This window comes from Epinephelus moara, chromosome 7 (genome assembly GCF_006386435.1).
Source record: "Epinephelus moara isolate mb chromosome 7, YSFRI_EMoa_1.0, whole genome shotgun sequence".
NCBI lineage: Eukaryota > Metazoa > Chordata > Actinopteri > Perciformes > Serranidae > Epinephelus > Epinephelus moara.
This window is the reverse complement of record NC_065512.1, coordinates 995386-1012182: the sequence shown is the minus strand read 5'-3', so window position 1 is coordinate 1012182 and position 16797 is coordinate 995386. Positions and strand designations below refer to the sequence as shown.

At 45.4% G+C, this 16797-nt stretch overlaps 1 protein-coding gene across 3 annotated transcripts in view; it reads right to left on the bottom strand.

The window, feature by feature from the left end:
* Positions 1-16797, bottom strand: part of sema5ba (sema domain, seven thrombospondin repeats (type 1 and type 1-like), transmembrane domain (TM) and short cytoplasmic domain, (semaphorin) 5Ba) — a 270795-nt gene that overhangs the window by 126625 nt on the left and 127373 nt on the right. For all 3 annotated transcript variants that reach the window (XM_050049434.1, XM_050049435.1, XM_050049433.1), the window contains exons 4-5: positions 12784-12883; positions 12179-12224 (exon numbers count right to left, since the gene is read on the bottom strand). In XM_050049434.1, the coding sequence (XP_049905391.1) occupies positions 12179-12224; positions 12784-12883 (146 nt within the window). The remainder of the gene's footprint in view (positions 1-12178; positions 12225-12783; positions 12884-16797) is intronic.

The window sequence follows — 16797 nt, the reverse complement described above, 5'->3', positions numbered from 1 at the left end:
CTGGAGAAATTTAACTCTAATTGGCAACTGGGTGGCGCTATAACAACAGAAAAATGCTTCAAAATGGCTAAAATGTGACCAATGGTCAATCTATGTGAAACTGCACACAGGAATTGAGGATTGGCATAGGTAGAAGGTGACAAAACTACCAATGGGTATGGACTAGTAATTATTAACTGTGACCTGTTTGTGTGCTGGGATGATCTGAGTTTGATCAAACGCACCCTTTTCATCATCTCGTCTTCATCGTATGATTGTACAGAGATTTTTTTACAAGGCCGAAGGGAAATGTAGCATCACTTATTCATAAAAACCTCCAGGTACTTCTCCAAAGTCTGCTTTTCCTCTACAAATGTACAACAGGGAGGTAAAGTGTGCAGGAAACATTGTCTCTGAAGGCTCTGAAAGCCCTCTGCAGACACTTCCTGTGCAGGTACGGCACACCAGGGGAAACCATTTTCTACGACTCCTCAGAGACACGAAGGCTCACTAAAGAAAATGTCCAGAGAAAGAAGAGTGAGCTGAAGCAGACTGAAAGCTCGTCACCTCCCTGACACGCTCTCTCACAGTCACTCGTCTCATTTGGCTTCATCTCAGCTCTGCATGTGTGATTTTCAGTGTTGTTCTCTTGGTCTCTGCTTCTGTTCCTCGCTCCTTTTCTTCCTGTTATCTTCTCTGTCTTTCATTCTCCGGGCTCCTGCCTACCTCTTTATCCCCGGCTCTCCCTGTCTGTCTCCTCTCCCTCCCTCTCGCTCTCTTTCTCCGCTGATTGCCTACGCGTTCATTCCTCTACGCTTGCCTGCTCACTAATGGCCGTGGCAGGTGTTCTCCCAGGTGCCTGAGCAGAGCAGCCTGGGCTGAGCCTTTAAAAGCCCTGGAATCAGCACCTTGGTGCCCCCCCCCTCCCCCCCTCTGGCGTGGTCCGCCTTCAAAACCCTCTGCTGCTGAAAAGACTGCAACGCTGGCATGTGCACACTTGTCTGCCTCCACACACACACACACACACACACACACATATATATATATATATATATGTATGTATATACACAGAGAGAAAAAAATAGATCCAGCTCTTCATCTCCTCCGCTGGCACCCAGACAGTGTTTGTTTTGGCTTCAGGTGTGAGACGGATCTGTCTGGGCCGGCTCTCTAATTTGGTGCTGTCATGGATCGCCCATTGGATGACACACAAAAAGACCTCACACACCAACACATACAATCTGTAATAGCTTCACACTGAAGAGGAAACAGGAGGAGGGGGTGATGGTGACAGTGATGGTGACAGCGGTGTGTGGTTACAGACCCTGATAATGGCCCGTTTGGAAATCCCAGGCTGACCAGTCCAACATATGAATGGGGGAGCAGAGAATGCAGCATTGTGATCAGGCCGTGAGTGGGCCACCCGCTTCGGTTTACTTTTCAATCAATCAGCAAGTCGTTTCTAAACAGCGTCAGTATGACTTTCACCCGCTCTCAATGGACGACCTTCACTTTAAGGTAAAGCCAGTCATGCTCTGCGTCCCACAGGGCCGGCTCCATTTCTACAGGTTGACTCGGTTCCTGAGTTGCTGCAGTTAACTTCAAACCGGCAGTCGATATAAGTTCAAATAAGGTTTTGTCTTTCACTTTAGAAGTAAAGTGCACAGTGCCGGGCCTTTTCCACTTTTACTGTTGGCTGTGCAGATTTGCGTTTTCATTATCAGTTTAGACGCACTGTGCCACACCGCGCTGTGCCAGAGATGGACCTTCTTCAAAGTAGGTCCAAAAGCCAGGCCGCTCACCCTCAGGCAGGTAACAGTGATGGATCAGCCCGCTGCTTTTAAACGCCATCAGTCAAGACAAGCCGTCATCAGTTTAAGACACACCTTCGACAGGTAGACCTGTTGTCATGGAGACGCAAATCCCTGCTGTGCTGGGCTGACGGCCCAAACCAAACCAAACCGTGGGTATATGCTTGTTTAAAGAATACTTCACTGCAGGTTAACTTGAATTAAGGAAGAAAACTGTTTTTCTCTGGTCCCTCCACTGTGAACAAAGAATCCAAAGAAGACGAACGTTCTTCATGAACTGAAGTTAACAGAGACCACGGTTAACAACAGAAAAACTATATCAGAACATTACTTTACAAACTCTCACACAACTCGTGCAGAACAATCCAGGTCTCATGTATCCAGTCGTGTGCTCAGTACCTCCCAAACACACGTCTGCTAAAACATTACAATATAAAACACTTACACCTTCGAGTAGTTCACCCTGAGCACGCATGTGCATTGGAGCAGAGTTCAAACGAACACTCGTGCCCAGACACGCTTCTCGTCCATGTGTGAGACTGTTTTTACTGACCTGTTTTAAATCGTAGCGTTTTAGCAAAAATTCATGTGTTTTTGGAAGTACTGAGCGTTTGACTGGATAAATGAGACTTGGATTGTTCTGCAGGAGTTTTCTGAGAGTTTGGAAATGAAAAATTTGATATAGTTTTGCCGTTGAACCCTGATTACCTCAATTCATGAAGAACGTTTGGCTTGTTTGGATTCTTTGTTCACCGTGGAAAAAACAAAGTTTTCTTCACAAAATTCAAGGTAACATGGGGGGGCAGGGGGGGACTGACAATAAAAACGACCTTGTCCCTTTTAAAAAGTGGTTATTGATTTTTATGACTACGTCTCGATGGCAAGTTCGGTAGAAGAAAAGGACAGAAAACAGGAGTTTAACTAGAAGCTCAGTTGGATGGTGCAGACCTCCGCCAAGGTCAAATGTCCAATTTTGCACTGTTAACTAAAGTGAAAAACAACTTGTGTATCTGCCCTGTAATTTGGATCCACTACAAAATGTAATGGCTTCTTCCTTTGCCCATGTGCTCATGAAAATTGAGGCAGTAGTGTTTCTGTAATTCTGCTGAGGAACAAACAAACAAACAACCCGCAAACCGTGGCAGAGGTAAATATGGCAGAAGTGTCTTCTATTTTTAAGAACATCACCATGAGTCAAACCTTTTAGAAGATTTACACATGCAAAGTCCTGAATACCACCAATCAGTGGGTCATTTTAAATGGACTGATTTAAAAGTGCCATTAACTGAATACACGAGTGTTTTGGCACCAAATCTGGTGGCATAAATTCATTTTTCTGAAACACAGCACGGACCACAAAACCATCACCAAATCCTGAATCTGCGATTGGTTCCAGTCAAACTGTGGTTGTGTTTGTGCATAATCAGGACACCAGCAGTTCTCTCAACGGAAAATGTTTATTTCGTCAGCACAGAAGTATAGTTATGGTTAGCATCTTGGCTCTGATGTCATCACTTCCTGCAGCATACAGTAAAATCTGCAGAGGGACAAAGCTTGAGGAGTGACAGGGAGAGTTTGGGGAGTTCAGGGAGTGACAGAGAGAGTTTGGGGAGTTCGGGGAGTGATAGAGAGAGAGTTTGGGGAGTGTTGGGATTGACAGAGAGTTTGGGGAGTGATAGAGAGAGTTTGGGGAGTGATAGAGAGAGAGTTTGGGGAGTGACAGAGAGTTTGGGGAGTGATAGAGAGAGTTTGGGGAGTGATAGAGAGAGAGTTTGGGGAGTGACAGAGAGAGAGTTTGGGGAGTGATAGAGAGAGAGTTTGGGGAGTGATAGAGAGAGAGTTTGGGGAGTGACAGAGAGAGAGTTTGGGGAGTGATAGAGAGAGAGTTTGGGGAGTGATAGAGAGAGTTTGGGGAGTGATAGAGAGTGAGTTTGGGGAGTGATAGAAAGACAGTTTGGGGAGTGATAGAGAGAGAGTTTGGGGAGTGATAGAGTTTGGGGAGTGATAGAGAGAGAGTTTGGGGAGTGATGATGGCAGATATCTTCTTCCCTGGAGCACCTGGCAGGTGGACAGTGCAGTGATGGTGATACAGATTAAAGCTCAGCAGCAGAGACAGTGATGGTTATGGTGATAGTTGCAGAGTAATGAAGCAGCCTGGTGTTTCTGACAGCTTAAATAGACCGCCATATTGTAAAAGATGTGTTGGATAGGCGCTGCAGAGAGGGGCGCTTGTCACAATGCGGCGGTGCAACTCCAGTTGGCCACTTTTATCACCTCCTTGAGAAAATGGGAGAGATAAAATGCCTCTCTGACGTACTGTGTGAGATGCTCAATGTGTTGCCATACAATCTGTGTCCTTGCAGAGCTGTGGGGTCCAGGTGTTCAGTACACGAGTAAACAAACTGTTATCACTAAATTCTGAAGTTGAACTGAGTGTACTGAATCATTTTAAGCCCCCCTCACTGATGAATGAAATCTCCCCCATTCAACTGTCAGCTCAGCTGTTACATACAGTGTGGATCCTTGTTAAAAGCAAACTGAAGAACCGTAAAATTCACATCAACAACCATGATGCAATAACTCTGCAGCAGACAGGTGGCTGCTGAGCCGCAGTACGGACCTCTTGTAGAGGCCTTGTTTTATACTGAGCTGAAGAAAACAAACTGAACCAGACTAAATGTGCAGAGAATAAAAGGCTGAACAAGAAGATCAGTTCATGATGAGAGCACTGATGGACGTTAGCTTAAAGAGAAACTACTGACTCAGCGTCTGTTATTAGAGACGGTGCACTTTGCTTTATTTGTCCTCTTATATGTTCTTGTTTTTCCTTTCTGAAATTAATTTTGTTGTTGTTGACCTACTTGCAGTGCATTTGTGATATTCATGTGTCAAAGTCGGGGTCAGCAGTTTGATTTTGGCGTCACTGGGCAAAATAAACTTTGAACATATTGTAATTCAAGTGATCTGAGAAAAACTAGACGTCTGCTCCTCCTCTTGGCTCTGGTTCAGGCTTTAGAATATCTGACCCTGATCGGAGTCAAATCACAGCTCATTTAGAGAGAGGGCGTTCCTATTGGCTGTTCTACAAACGCAGATGAGCGTGAACGTCTCTTCAGTAAAAACCTGATTCAATGGAGGAGAATCCTGCAGAGAAAGTTGCTGTTCCAGCATTGCCAACAACTGTCTCCACTGCAGAGCAACCCAACAAAGAGACGGACTGATCAAACAGTCTGAAAGAGACTCTGACAATAAACTAAATAAAACACGTGTCAACAGGGGCGTAAATAAAGACAGTGCGGTTGCACTAGGGACTAACACCTGGAAATATGCCCGTCTTCAAAGTAGAACTCACGTTAAATCAACAATGGTGTCATTTTCTATATTTGCCCTCAAAATGGCAAACTCACCTCCATCATGGATTCCTGTTTTTATTAAGTAGTATTGGACTGTAACAAACTATATGCTTATGCTAAACCATAAAAATGTAAAATCATAATTTCTTTTTTTAGTTAGTCATATACAGATATGCAATGATGATTGTTGGGTAACATGTATGTTGATGTTGCTCAATGTCAAGTCTCTGATCATGTGACAAAACGATACCACTTACAGGAGCTAGTTAAGGTGCAAACTCTGACCGACTAGATGAGCACATATGCGAGTAGATGTGACAGAAAAGTAACCAGGGTGCACTGGGGCCCATCGTAACCACCTGACGCCATTCATGTAGCTAACGTTAGCTACAGCCTCGTATCACAGTGTCCCCGACCTCACTCCTCCCCGCTACATGCCACCTCATTGAAGAGTAGGCAGCAGCTTCGAATCCCCAGTCAGCAGCCACAGATACCAGAATACAGTTAATGCGAACCTCAAATCTGGGGGACAGGACAGTCCCGACTCCCTGCCAGATCAGCAAACCTTCTGTTGCTGCCTTTACAAGGGTTAGACCAACCTGGTCTCACTCCAGAGTTCCAGAGTCAGACACTGGTGCAAGGTACCCTGCATGCACATCGCATCTCGATGTGGAAAGTCCACGACCAAACGCCGATATGTGACGAGGTTGGAGTGACGATGTGTTGGTTAGACCAGGTGCTACTGCTGGACCAGCCTGCTGTGACACCAGACCACACAGCTGCTGCCTGCTCTTGTCCTGGCAAAGCAGTAGACAGTGGCTAGGAGCAACATGGAGGGAGCATGAGAGAATGAGCTGCACACAACTCTATGATGAATAGAGTTAAATAAATCAACGTATGGGAAACACAGGGTCACTGTGTGAAATGGTTTCTGCCTCTCCTAGCTTTAGTGTTTCACCATGTTTCAGTCTCTCTTACTGTCTCTGTGGCCAGTGTAGGTGATGCCACTCCCTCAGTCCACCCGTCCTCACACTGTACATCTGCACATTAAAATGGACGCTGACATCGTCTCCTTGTGATGTTGGTAAAGAGCTCCACTTTAATGAGGAGGACTGAGGGTCATGAGGACGAGCAGACGACTGAACTCCAGTTTGAACTCAAACAAACAAACAGACTCAGTGTGAAAACAGCCTCTGACGGCTGCTCGGGATATTTAAGCAGCGTATTTCTGGATCAGGAATCTGAACCAAATGAGCCTTTGATGTTGAAGCAGAGACTGCGACTGGCAACGGAGAGATTTGGGTTTGTTTTCCATTCGGTTATACAACAAAAAAAAGGGAGTATTTTAAGATGCCGCCCTCCTCCGTCTCTTTGGACAGCTTTCCGTTTACTGGCAAATGAGTATGGGGGGGGGGTAGAGACCCTCCTCTCTGCTTCACTGGGCAGTCTGTATAATGTTCTCATTGATTTCAACCTTGGCATCACGGGTGACACCTCCACACTGGCCAGAGTGAAAAAGGAACTACCTCATTTATCCCTATAGCTCACAGCAAGCTGAGGATTTGTGTGTAGGCGTGAGTGTGTGAGGGGAAACAGATAAATTTAGAGGATCTAAGCAGCATGTGTGTGTGTGTGTGTGTGTGTGTGTGTGTGTGTGTGTGTGTGTGTGTGTCCCTGTATGCTTCTGCATGTTATCAGGATGTAAAGATGGCAGATGCCTTTTCCAGGACAAAGAGAGCAGCCTCACAGAGCTGCAGAGAACAACACGACGAGGGTGAAAACAAATAAGAACCCCACATAAGTCAACTTCTCTCCTCCGAAACTAGACAACTAGGACATGCAGACAAAGGGCGCATTGATATCGGCAGTGACACACGGGTGGCAGCTGTACACATCATGTCATTCAGTGGTGGCTGCTGTGAAAGAGGACTTTGTCAGACCAAGTGGAGTCTGGTGATGTGCGCTCATCCTGTGTGGAAATGTACTGTAAAATAATGCAGGTCTTTGTCCCTGAAATAATAATGTAAGTGATGCTGCACATTTTAACTTAAGCTATTCTTGGTTACTTTAAAAAGACTCAGAGCTGCTGCTGTGGTGGTGCATTTATATTCCTTATATTAACCAGAGCTCAATAAGCACAAAGCACTGTAGAGGTGGGTTTACATGCTTTAACATATTAACTACACATCATGGGCACTGGATCAGAGCTCCAGATTGATTTCTTCCACTAGCAGCACTACTGAAAATATCAGGAGCACCATTTAACTCGACATAAAGTGCAACACATTCATACTTATTTCTATTTTCCATGTTTTGGTACGAGACGGGGAATTTAGAGGCAGGAATCTAAAAATGTACAATGTGCTTTTATGAACAGTTGGCAGACAAAATGTCCACGCTGCTACTAAATGTTATAACTACAAGCACCTGTGAGACTTGAGAATATAACCCTCCGTTTTTTTTTTAACATGCAAAACACCAGGACGGTGCCAGAATTGGTGTGTGTGTGTGTGTGTGTGTGTGTGTGTGTGTGTGTGTGTGTGCTGCTTCACGAGCGATGTTACTACATCTGCTCTACTTGCAGAGACTCCATCCTGCTCTCCTCGTGTCTCTGTCCAGCCTCAGCAGCAGCTGTTTGACCACAGAGCTGACAACGAGTTGGACCACAGTCCTTTTCTTCATGAGCCAGGCTGGATCAGATCCCGTCCTCTTTTGCTTCTCTGGTCGTTCAGAGGCAACGACTGATGCTTCTGCATCAAGCCAGCCGTCACTCTCTTCTCTGTGGTCAAACCAGATGCAGGTAAAATTGGATCGGCCCTTTATTCTGACCTGTTAATGCACTGAAAGTTCCCAGGATGCTCATGTGACTGTGTCTGCTTTTTTATGAACAGGAAGTATCAAACATGTTACCTGTGTCCCTGTGAAATACAAAAATCCATCTTAACTGTGATGGAATTTATTCTTAGAATTTGGGTAGCTGGACAGTGATTACATTTCAGTTAAGGAAACGACCAAGTCGGGCCGTCGGTGAGCGTCTGTCGGCCTAGTTTTTGCGGTGTGTCCCGCACCGTCGGTACTTCAGTGTCGGTGGCTTTTCGGCCGATTGAGCATGTTGAATCGGCGGCGGAGCTTGTCGGTGAGAGAGATCACTCTGATTGGCTGTTCAGGTTTTATTTCCTCGCCCCTGTAGCGAGTGAATCTGCCTGTAGTGAAACCGGGGCTAACCGGTGCTTCCTCCTCAGGCTCCACTTCACTCAGCTGCCCCACAGACCCGCTGCTTCTTCACACTTTAACCTGAATAACAAACCGGAGCTAGCTGGGAGCGGCTAGCGGAGCGTTAGCCGCAGCATGACCGGAGGGAAGCACAGCCAGTTAGCCTCCGCTAGTCTCTGAGCTAGCCCCGGCTCTCCGTTTGGATCCAACCGGAGCACCGAGCCCTGGTTTGTTATTCAGGTTAAAGTGGGAAGAAGCAGCGGGTTTATCGGGCAGCTGAGTGAAGTGGAGCCTGCGGAGGAAACACCGGGACCGTCTGGATGTAATAGTCCGTGGAGGTGCTGCGGTGCTCGGCTGCACAGATAGGAAACCCCTCGGCTGACAGGATGTACCACTCTCTCACTCCGCTCTCTCTCACGCAGGCGCAGAATGTACGTGCTACTTGGCCGTCAGATGTAGTCCGTGTAGTGTGTTCAAATGCAACTGACACAGGGCGACGTGAGGCAACGTAGACGACGCAACAGTTGGCTTTCGTCACCGCTAGTTCTTTGACGTCAGTTTGGTGTGTCCGCACCTTTAGTGTTCCTGAAGTATCAATTTCACAAGAATGGGACAGATGAGACATCATTGTGACTTTGGCCACCACATTCTGATCAGTTCATCTTTAAGTACATGTGGATATTTGTGCTAAATTATAGGAAATTCCATGAAGGCCTTCCTGGGACAGGAGATGGACAAGAACAAAATAACAAAGCCTTCGGCCACGGCTGTGAATAAAGAACACAAAATCATCAGCCTGTTTCCTGTCTTGGTGATTTTCATGTTGCTTTCACATCAACTGAAACCACTGTTTTTATGGAAAGTGGAAAATCAGACTCATAACTGGAGGTATTCTTTGGACACAAGAACACGATCATTAAAGTCTATAATATTTGTAGTTAATGGGCTAAAACATATAAAACCACCATGATGGTCCTTTAAGGTCCAACACTAACAGTGGATCTGATCTGTGACCAAAGATGTGTTGCAGCTTTTAATTTGGGGAGTGTTTGCATCCAGTGTGTTGAGCTTTACACTCCTGTCCCCGTCACCGACACACTTTATACAGCTACAAGAAACGACATGAACCTTTACAGAGTTTGTAATTAAATTTGTTTCGCAGCAGCTCTGACTGAAGAGCAGATATCCTGCACTGTACTGTGGGTTATATAAAGACTGCTCCTCTTTACTCAGTGACAGTGATGTAGAGCTTTAAGATTACACAGTCCCACTGAGAATTGGGAGATTGTCATTTGTGACGCCTGATGCAACCATACGGCAACCCTGTGCCCCAGAGCTCACACTCCCAGCTACACCACGGATACTTTATGGCGTAACACTCACATCACCACGGGCCTTTCACAAAACACACACTCAGCACCCACAGGCAGAGGACACACACTAACACACACAGCTGTCTGTGCATATATTTAATTACATCCTCTGAAGAGCTTAAAAAATATTTATGCTGATTCTTACGTCAGCGTATCAGCTCTCTAAAAGGTGATCCAGACTGTCAATAAATATCTCCATCATTAACTTTAATGACAGTGGTTTGGTCGCATCAGAAAACAGAAAACAGATCAACATCAGGCACGTAGTCCTGCCAGAGTCTGAGCTTTTCCAAAGTGGGTTCACGAGTTGTTTTATTCCTTGTAGATTGTTGCCTTCTTGCAGGATCCAAACCTTTGTCAACATTTGGCCATTTTCAGCGTGTGGGTTGTTGTTGCTCCCCGCAGAGAGGGGAAATCATGATGACCTGTTTCTCTCCTGCTTTTATTGAACCAATTCTGTCTTTTTCTTCAGTGTCATGGTTTGGAAACTGATCTTAAAAGAGCAGAAACTGTCTGAGTCAAACAGTTAAATGGTTCAGTAGGCTGATTGGTGAGTCACAGTCAGTGTCTCTGTACACCAGAGGATCACCAGCTCGATTTTAAACGACGACTCCCTCCCTGTGCACAGCCAATCTCAGCTTCTTCTGTCTGGACGAGGGTTCAGTCACAATACAGCGGTATGAGGACAGGTTTGTTGCAGCAGCAGCTCAGACAAACAAGTCACAAACAAGTCACAGCAACACTGCACACGTGCTGTAGAAGCAACTGTTACTTGGTGCTTCAGCAAATTAATGAAGCCTTGATTTATTTATTATGTATTTTTATAATATCTGTCTATTGTCTGTGCTGTATTGTGATGTGTGGACGCCTCGTCTGTCTGCTGCAGAACAAATCCATCTACAGGAACACATTAAGTACCCTAACCTGATAGAGAGGCTTCACTGACAGAAAATCAACAGAGAGGGATGTCGCATTAACACCAACAAGGTTTTATTGACAGGTTATGTCCTCCTAATGTGGCAGGAAGCAGCGCAGCAGTGAGCACTCGCTGTAAAGATGTCAGTAACATCTGTCCACAAGGTCCTTAAAACTTTATCAACTGATGCAACTACCACACACGACAACTGCAACTAGAGATCTTTTAGCCAACAAATTATTGTCTGTGCACTCGACTGTGCAGAGACAATAGAAACAGAATATATTTTTCACCTATCAGTCACCTTTTCTAATTAAATCTATTCTTTAAACGTGATCACGTTACACCTGTGTGAGAAATCTAAAGTGGGCAGACTGAATCACATCTTTGGTTTGAACGCAGCAGAATAACAAAGTGCAATAAAAGTTTTGATCCAGACCTGCAGTGAAGTGAAGGGACAGGGTCCGACAGGGACAGAACAGCTGTGAAGAGGCTTTTAACAAACTCTGGGACTTGGATGAAAGCTCAGATCTGCAGAGAGAAGGACCGCTCGCCTGCTGTTTTGTTGCTCCGACAGTCTGTCTCATTAACCAGAATCAGTCTTTGTGGTGTTCAGTTTAAAAGTTAATCAAAGCAGAGACATACAGCTGTCTGTGGAGGGGTCTGATCTGGATCTTTTAACCCTTAAACTGCTCCTGACGCAGCCAATCAGATGACGTGACGATGTTTACACCCACCACGAGTTAGCAAGTTAATACAAACTCATGAAATGAATGAATGGATGAGCTCTGTGGGTCTGAGCCAGTCTTTACTAGGGCACACACACACACACACACACACACACACACACACACACACAAGCTGGCAGTGAGTCTTATCTGGACGACATTCAGCCAAAACCTTCACACATGCACATACTTTCTACAGATATCTAAGAGGAACTCCTCAGGGTTTTCTATAAGTATCGGCCAGATATTAAAAAACATTTCCAGACAACTTGTTTCTTGCTCAGAGACGCAGAGTACTGTGTCTAAGGTTGAGCATAAATGAGCCCTGAGAATGAACCTGGGTCATGAAGGTTTAACAGTGGAGAACGTTCCTCCAGATGTCCCGGATCAAAAGTCATTTCTTCTGTTTTCTTAGTGTTTACAACGAGAGGACGATCTCCACACCACTGTACAAACTCTTTAACCTCCAAACTGAAGCCAGAAATATCAGCGTCTGCATCCAAAAGTCCCAGGATGTCAGAGAACTTGATGATATAAGTGCTGGGATGACTGCTCGTACGATCATTAGTGTACAACGTGAACAGAATAACAGAACTCACACATCCTTGACCTTGATGAACGCCTGAGTTAATGACTGTTTTCACCCTGCTGGACGCTGCATGCACTTGTGGACAACACTGACTGCTGCATCAGGACACACTCAGGACAATAAAGTTCAGTTTCATGTGGAAAAAGTGACAAATTCCCCCAAAATAATAACATGAAAACCAGCAGAGAACAGGCAGTGGAGACATGAGCATCCTACCTGTATCAGCGACATGTTGCTGAGGTCCAGTCTGAACAGGTAGTTCCTGCATTGAGAAGAGAGACAGAGGAGACTTATGAGAGAGTGTGCCCAATGTGACTGGACTTTATCCAGAAAAAAAAGTCTTTAATAATTCAAATTAAGTATCAGAGAAGAGACAGGCCATTTGAGCTGCTGTCAACTTAAAGCAAAGCCGATTAGAGGCCGTACTGTGACCGTCCGTCAGCCTTAAGTCTTTGTTTTCAGCTCCATGTGAGAGCTGTGGTTTTACAGGGACACAAACTGTTAGCTGCATCAATGTGTTTATAACAGGGTTAAATCAGGCAACAGTTGAACTCATGTCTGCTCACGAGAACACACACACACACACACACACACACACACACACTCTCTCTCTCTCTCTCTATTGTGGCATGACGTACTCCTTCCAATTTCATCCCTTCTGCCAAATCCAAAGCTTGACTTGGTCCAAGGAGGCCTCAGCAGAGTACTTAAGAAGCATCATTATCCGAAAACCGCAGTGCACGAGTGAGTCAGAAAGGGTATCACATTCTCAGTAATGTGCTCTGTGGGGTGAAGAGCTGAGTGGATTTACAGTTCCTTACCTGGCACCCACAATAAGCTCATTCCTAGTCAGGTCAAGGGTTAGCTGGGAGAAGTCTCTCACGCCGGGGTGGGAGAAAATGGAAATCCACGGACTGAGCGCTGAGACAAAGACACAAACACAAAGAGGTTAGTGAAAACTAGATCATGTCACAGTTCAGGAGATAAAAGCAGTGACATTAACCACAAACAATAAAACACAGTATAGTTTACTTATGGACACAAAAGGCTTTTATATCAGCTGTTTAAGGAGGAAGAGGCCGTACACATGCCGCCATTTTGTGCACTCAAATTCACTGTTTTCAATGTAGACACACAGCAGGCGCGCTCAAACGCCAGAGCAACGCCTGAGCAGTGCGTGCACGTTCCCAAGCGCCTATTGTTCAGGATGCAATGGCTGCACCCTGACACGAACACAGTTTAATTTTTGGAACACAGCAGCGTGCACCACGTGTCATGTGACGAGGACCAACCAGTCACAGCTGACAGATATCTTTGCTTCTTCAGTAAATATCAGTGTGTGATAAATATGGAGGAGAAGTTGATCATGTTGGTGCAGAGCTGTCAGAGCGTCACATCTGTACCACAGAAAATATTTTAGGCCAAAGACACACTTACAAAACATGGACTTCATGTCAGCGGCTGTGATAAGGTGCTTGTTAAGGTCGCTTAGCAACCTCAGACTCAACCTGCCCCCGCACCCTTGAAAGTTGGCACAGAGTAGGCACAAGCGCCCGACCTGTGTTTTTCAGGCAGTTAAAGATGCAGCATGTTTGTGTTAAAGTGTTTTTACCATAGACTGTAAAAAGTTATGCACGTAGCCACCGTGACGTCACCCACTGGTTTGTGGACTCCCGTTTGGAAACCTTTAGTTCGCCATTTCGACTGTTGCCATCTTTTGGAGCCAGAAGTGCCTGTATTTGTTTGGTGGTTTATGGACACAGATTCATAGATGGCTGCATGTTTTTCATTGGAGACGAAATTGGTGAGAAATTAATGAGGCATCAAAGACAAGAAGAGGAAGAGGGACTCTTTGTTTTAACCTGACGATCAGCTGCCAGAGAGGCAGTCAGAGCTACAGGCTACAATGAGGCTAAAAACAGAGTTCAAATGAGGTTTTTCCAAACAACTTTTTATGTCGGGGCTTCAGGACACTTGGATCACTACGGACGAGCAGTATGGAGATATTTTGTGGTTTCAATTATGTGTTTTTGGACGTTTGAATCTGGGGCGCCGTCAGCCTCCATTAGGTGGAGTTGTGTTGCTACCTCCTCTCCCCTTGGATCTCTGCAAGTGATGTGAGGACTCTAAAACTTCACCTGAGCCTCCCTCGGCATATGGGTGAGTAGATAATGGCTAAAGTTTCATTTTTGGGTGTACTATCCCTTTAAGTTTAGGCTCAGCCGCTACAGCACCAGAGTGTGAATGTGTGTGTGAGTGGGTTAATGTGATAAGTAGTGTGAAAGTGCTTTGAGTGGTCAAACGACTAGAAGAGTGCGATACAAGTGCAAGTCCATTTAACATTTAAGGTTTGGCCAGTATGTGAAATTGGCTTCAAAGACCAGCGCTGTTCCTGAAGGCTCGGGGTCGGTTGGTGATGAAAGCTGCGGTCGTACACATCAGCCGCCACCAGATCAGCCAACAGCAAAATTCAAGTGCTGAGTTTTAAACCGTAGAGGACAGTCGCTATGTATTGTACCAAAATATGTAGAATTCAAATACTTCTCACTAAAATGTTAACCAGAATAATATCCAAATACACTGGTGTTCAGCTGAAAAAAAGTGGTTTGGTGGTTCATAGTTACTCTCTGAATAATTCATTCTGCAAAAATGCTAAACATCAGTTTGCTCCAGTTTCCAGAAGAAGAATTATCAAATTTCCCCTTTAGTAAGCAAACTGAGGATGTCACACCTGCCCTCTGGGAACCTCACTGAATCCACATTTTGTTTAGTTTTGTTGCATTTTTTTAAACTACAAACACTTAATAGATAATTCCAAGAAGGATCAATACACTGATCTATAACAGGACAAACGATGAGTTGCAGCTGTAGTGGTAAAAAGTGCAGGGAAGTGTTCCTGCGCTGCGGCGGCGTCCCCTGCAGAGAGAGACAAAGCTGCCCAGGACAAATCAGCCACAGAATCCTGATCGGACCTGACGTGGGAACAAACACAGCTCTGTGTGGTGTACGGGGCTGAAACCTCTGCGCTGTTTGAAACTGGCTTTTACAAATCAAAATTTCAAAGCAGCGGAGCAGAGGAGCCGCCTGGCGGGGCTTTTAATGTCACTTTGAAAACTGCAGGAAAAGAGCATTTTCTCTTCGATCTTTGTGTGACCCCAGAGCGTGGACCTTTAAACGGATTTCACTGCGTGGGAGGTTTGCGCAGCATAAAGGGATTTCCCATATTTCCCATGCTGTACACAGCATCACAGCGGTCGGTGGGAATTCAGATTCCCTTAACCAATTTGAAAAGCTGTGTTAAATAGCTTTCAGCCATTTCCACAAAGCTTTGAGAGAGAAGAAAGATGCAGCCGTGAATGATCATTTCAACGCCTCACACGTCTGTAAATGAATATACACAACACTGTGAACATGTTCAAATGAAACCGAGGAGAATAAGGTTGGTGGTCATGTGTGAAACATGCGGCCACACTGCTGATAACTTTATTCATTAAGGAAGCAGTCATCAAACATTTAAAACCTTAAACCTTCTTTTAAAGTCTGAGCTCGAGGCTACGGAGCACGACTACATCAAAGTGTTGGAGGAAGTCACAGCGAGCAGTGAAACGGGCTGCAGAATTGATGGCGCCCATATGGCTCCGTCATCTGCAAACATAACTGGATATATGTGTCATAAAAAGACATAAGGCTGCAGCCACTGTTCAGGATGCTGCTCCTGATTAAAGACACAGGCCCAACACACTCACACAGACAGAAACATGCACACACACACACGTGCTGTAGCTGAGGGTGTCGACAGGGGAAATCAGTGAAATGAGAAGCAACAACCTGTTTTTACTGAGCTGCTGTCGGACTGAACATGACTCAGGGTTTTATGAGATGCAAGTGAGTCATCAGTTTGTTGTCAATGTGTAAAAGAGTGCAACTTTCAAATCACAACACAACTGTACATATAATTTAATGGGTCACAAAGCTTCCTCGTACAGAGAGCTGCTCCCAGTGACTAATCCTGAGAATATTCTTAGAATTTCCCCTTAAAGTTAAGACTAAGTCCTTGTGAAGATAAAAGTTATTCACAGAGCATCTTTAACCTTAAAAGAGCTCCTGAGGTGAAGAACTGTTCGGAGCAGGGAGGAGGACTGTAAGAGGGTCAAGAGTTTCTAATGGAGGGGGAGAAAATGGTGGAAACACAAAGAGGTCAGAGAAATATTCCCCAAACGCTGGATGAAAGTCCGTCCGTCTGTCCATCCATCCATTTTGAACCCCTTATCTGAAGCTGGGTAGTGGGGGCAGCAGGCTGAGCGAGGTACTCCAGACGTCCCTCTCCCCAGTGACCCTTTCCATCTTCTCCTGAGGGATCCCGAGGCGTGCCCAGGCCAGACGAGATATGTAGAGTACCAGTTGGGCGTGACCGCAACATCTCTACCGGGAGGCGCCGGATGACAGTGAGTGAATTAAATGCTACAGATCAAGCAGGGAGAATATGTGTGGTTGATCTCATCGGGGATACACACTCATTTCCCACCCGACGTTACAACAGCAGAAATAAAACGATCACAACTCTGAGATATTTGGAAAATTGGAAAAAACCCATCAGAGCAGCAGAGATGAGTTGAGTCTGTCTCAACCTTCCATCAGCAGAGTGACACTAACACTTTCACAGTTTCGTGTTGTGATGCAGTTCATTTCATTTCCACTGAATCCAAATGTCCGGACTTCCCCACACTTGCAGACTTTGCAGGCGCATTCCCAGGAAGTCTGGGAGCGCAGAGGGCTCAAAATCCACAACTCATCCAGTCCACAAGGGGCCTGAAGTGGACTTTCTGCAGACTTCC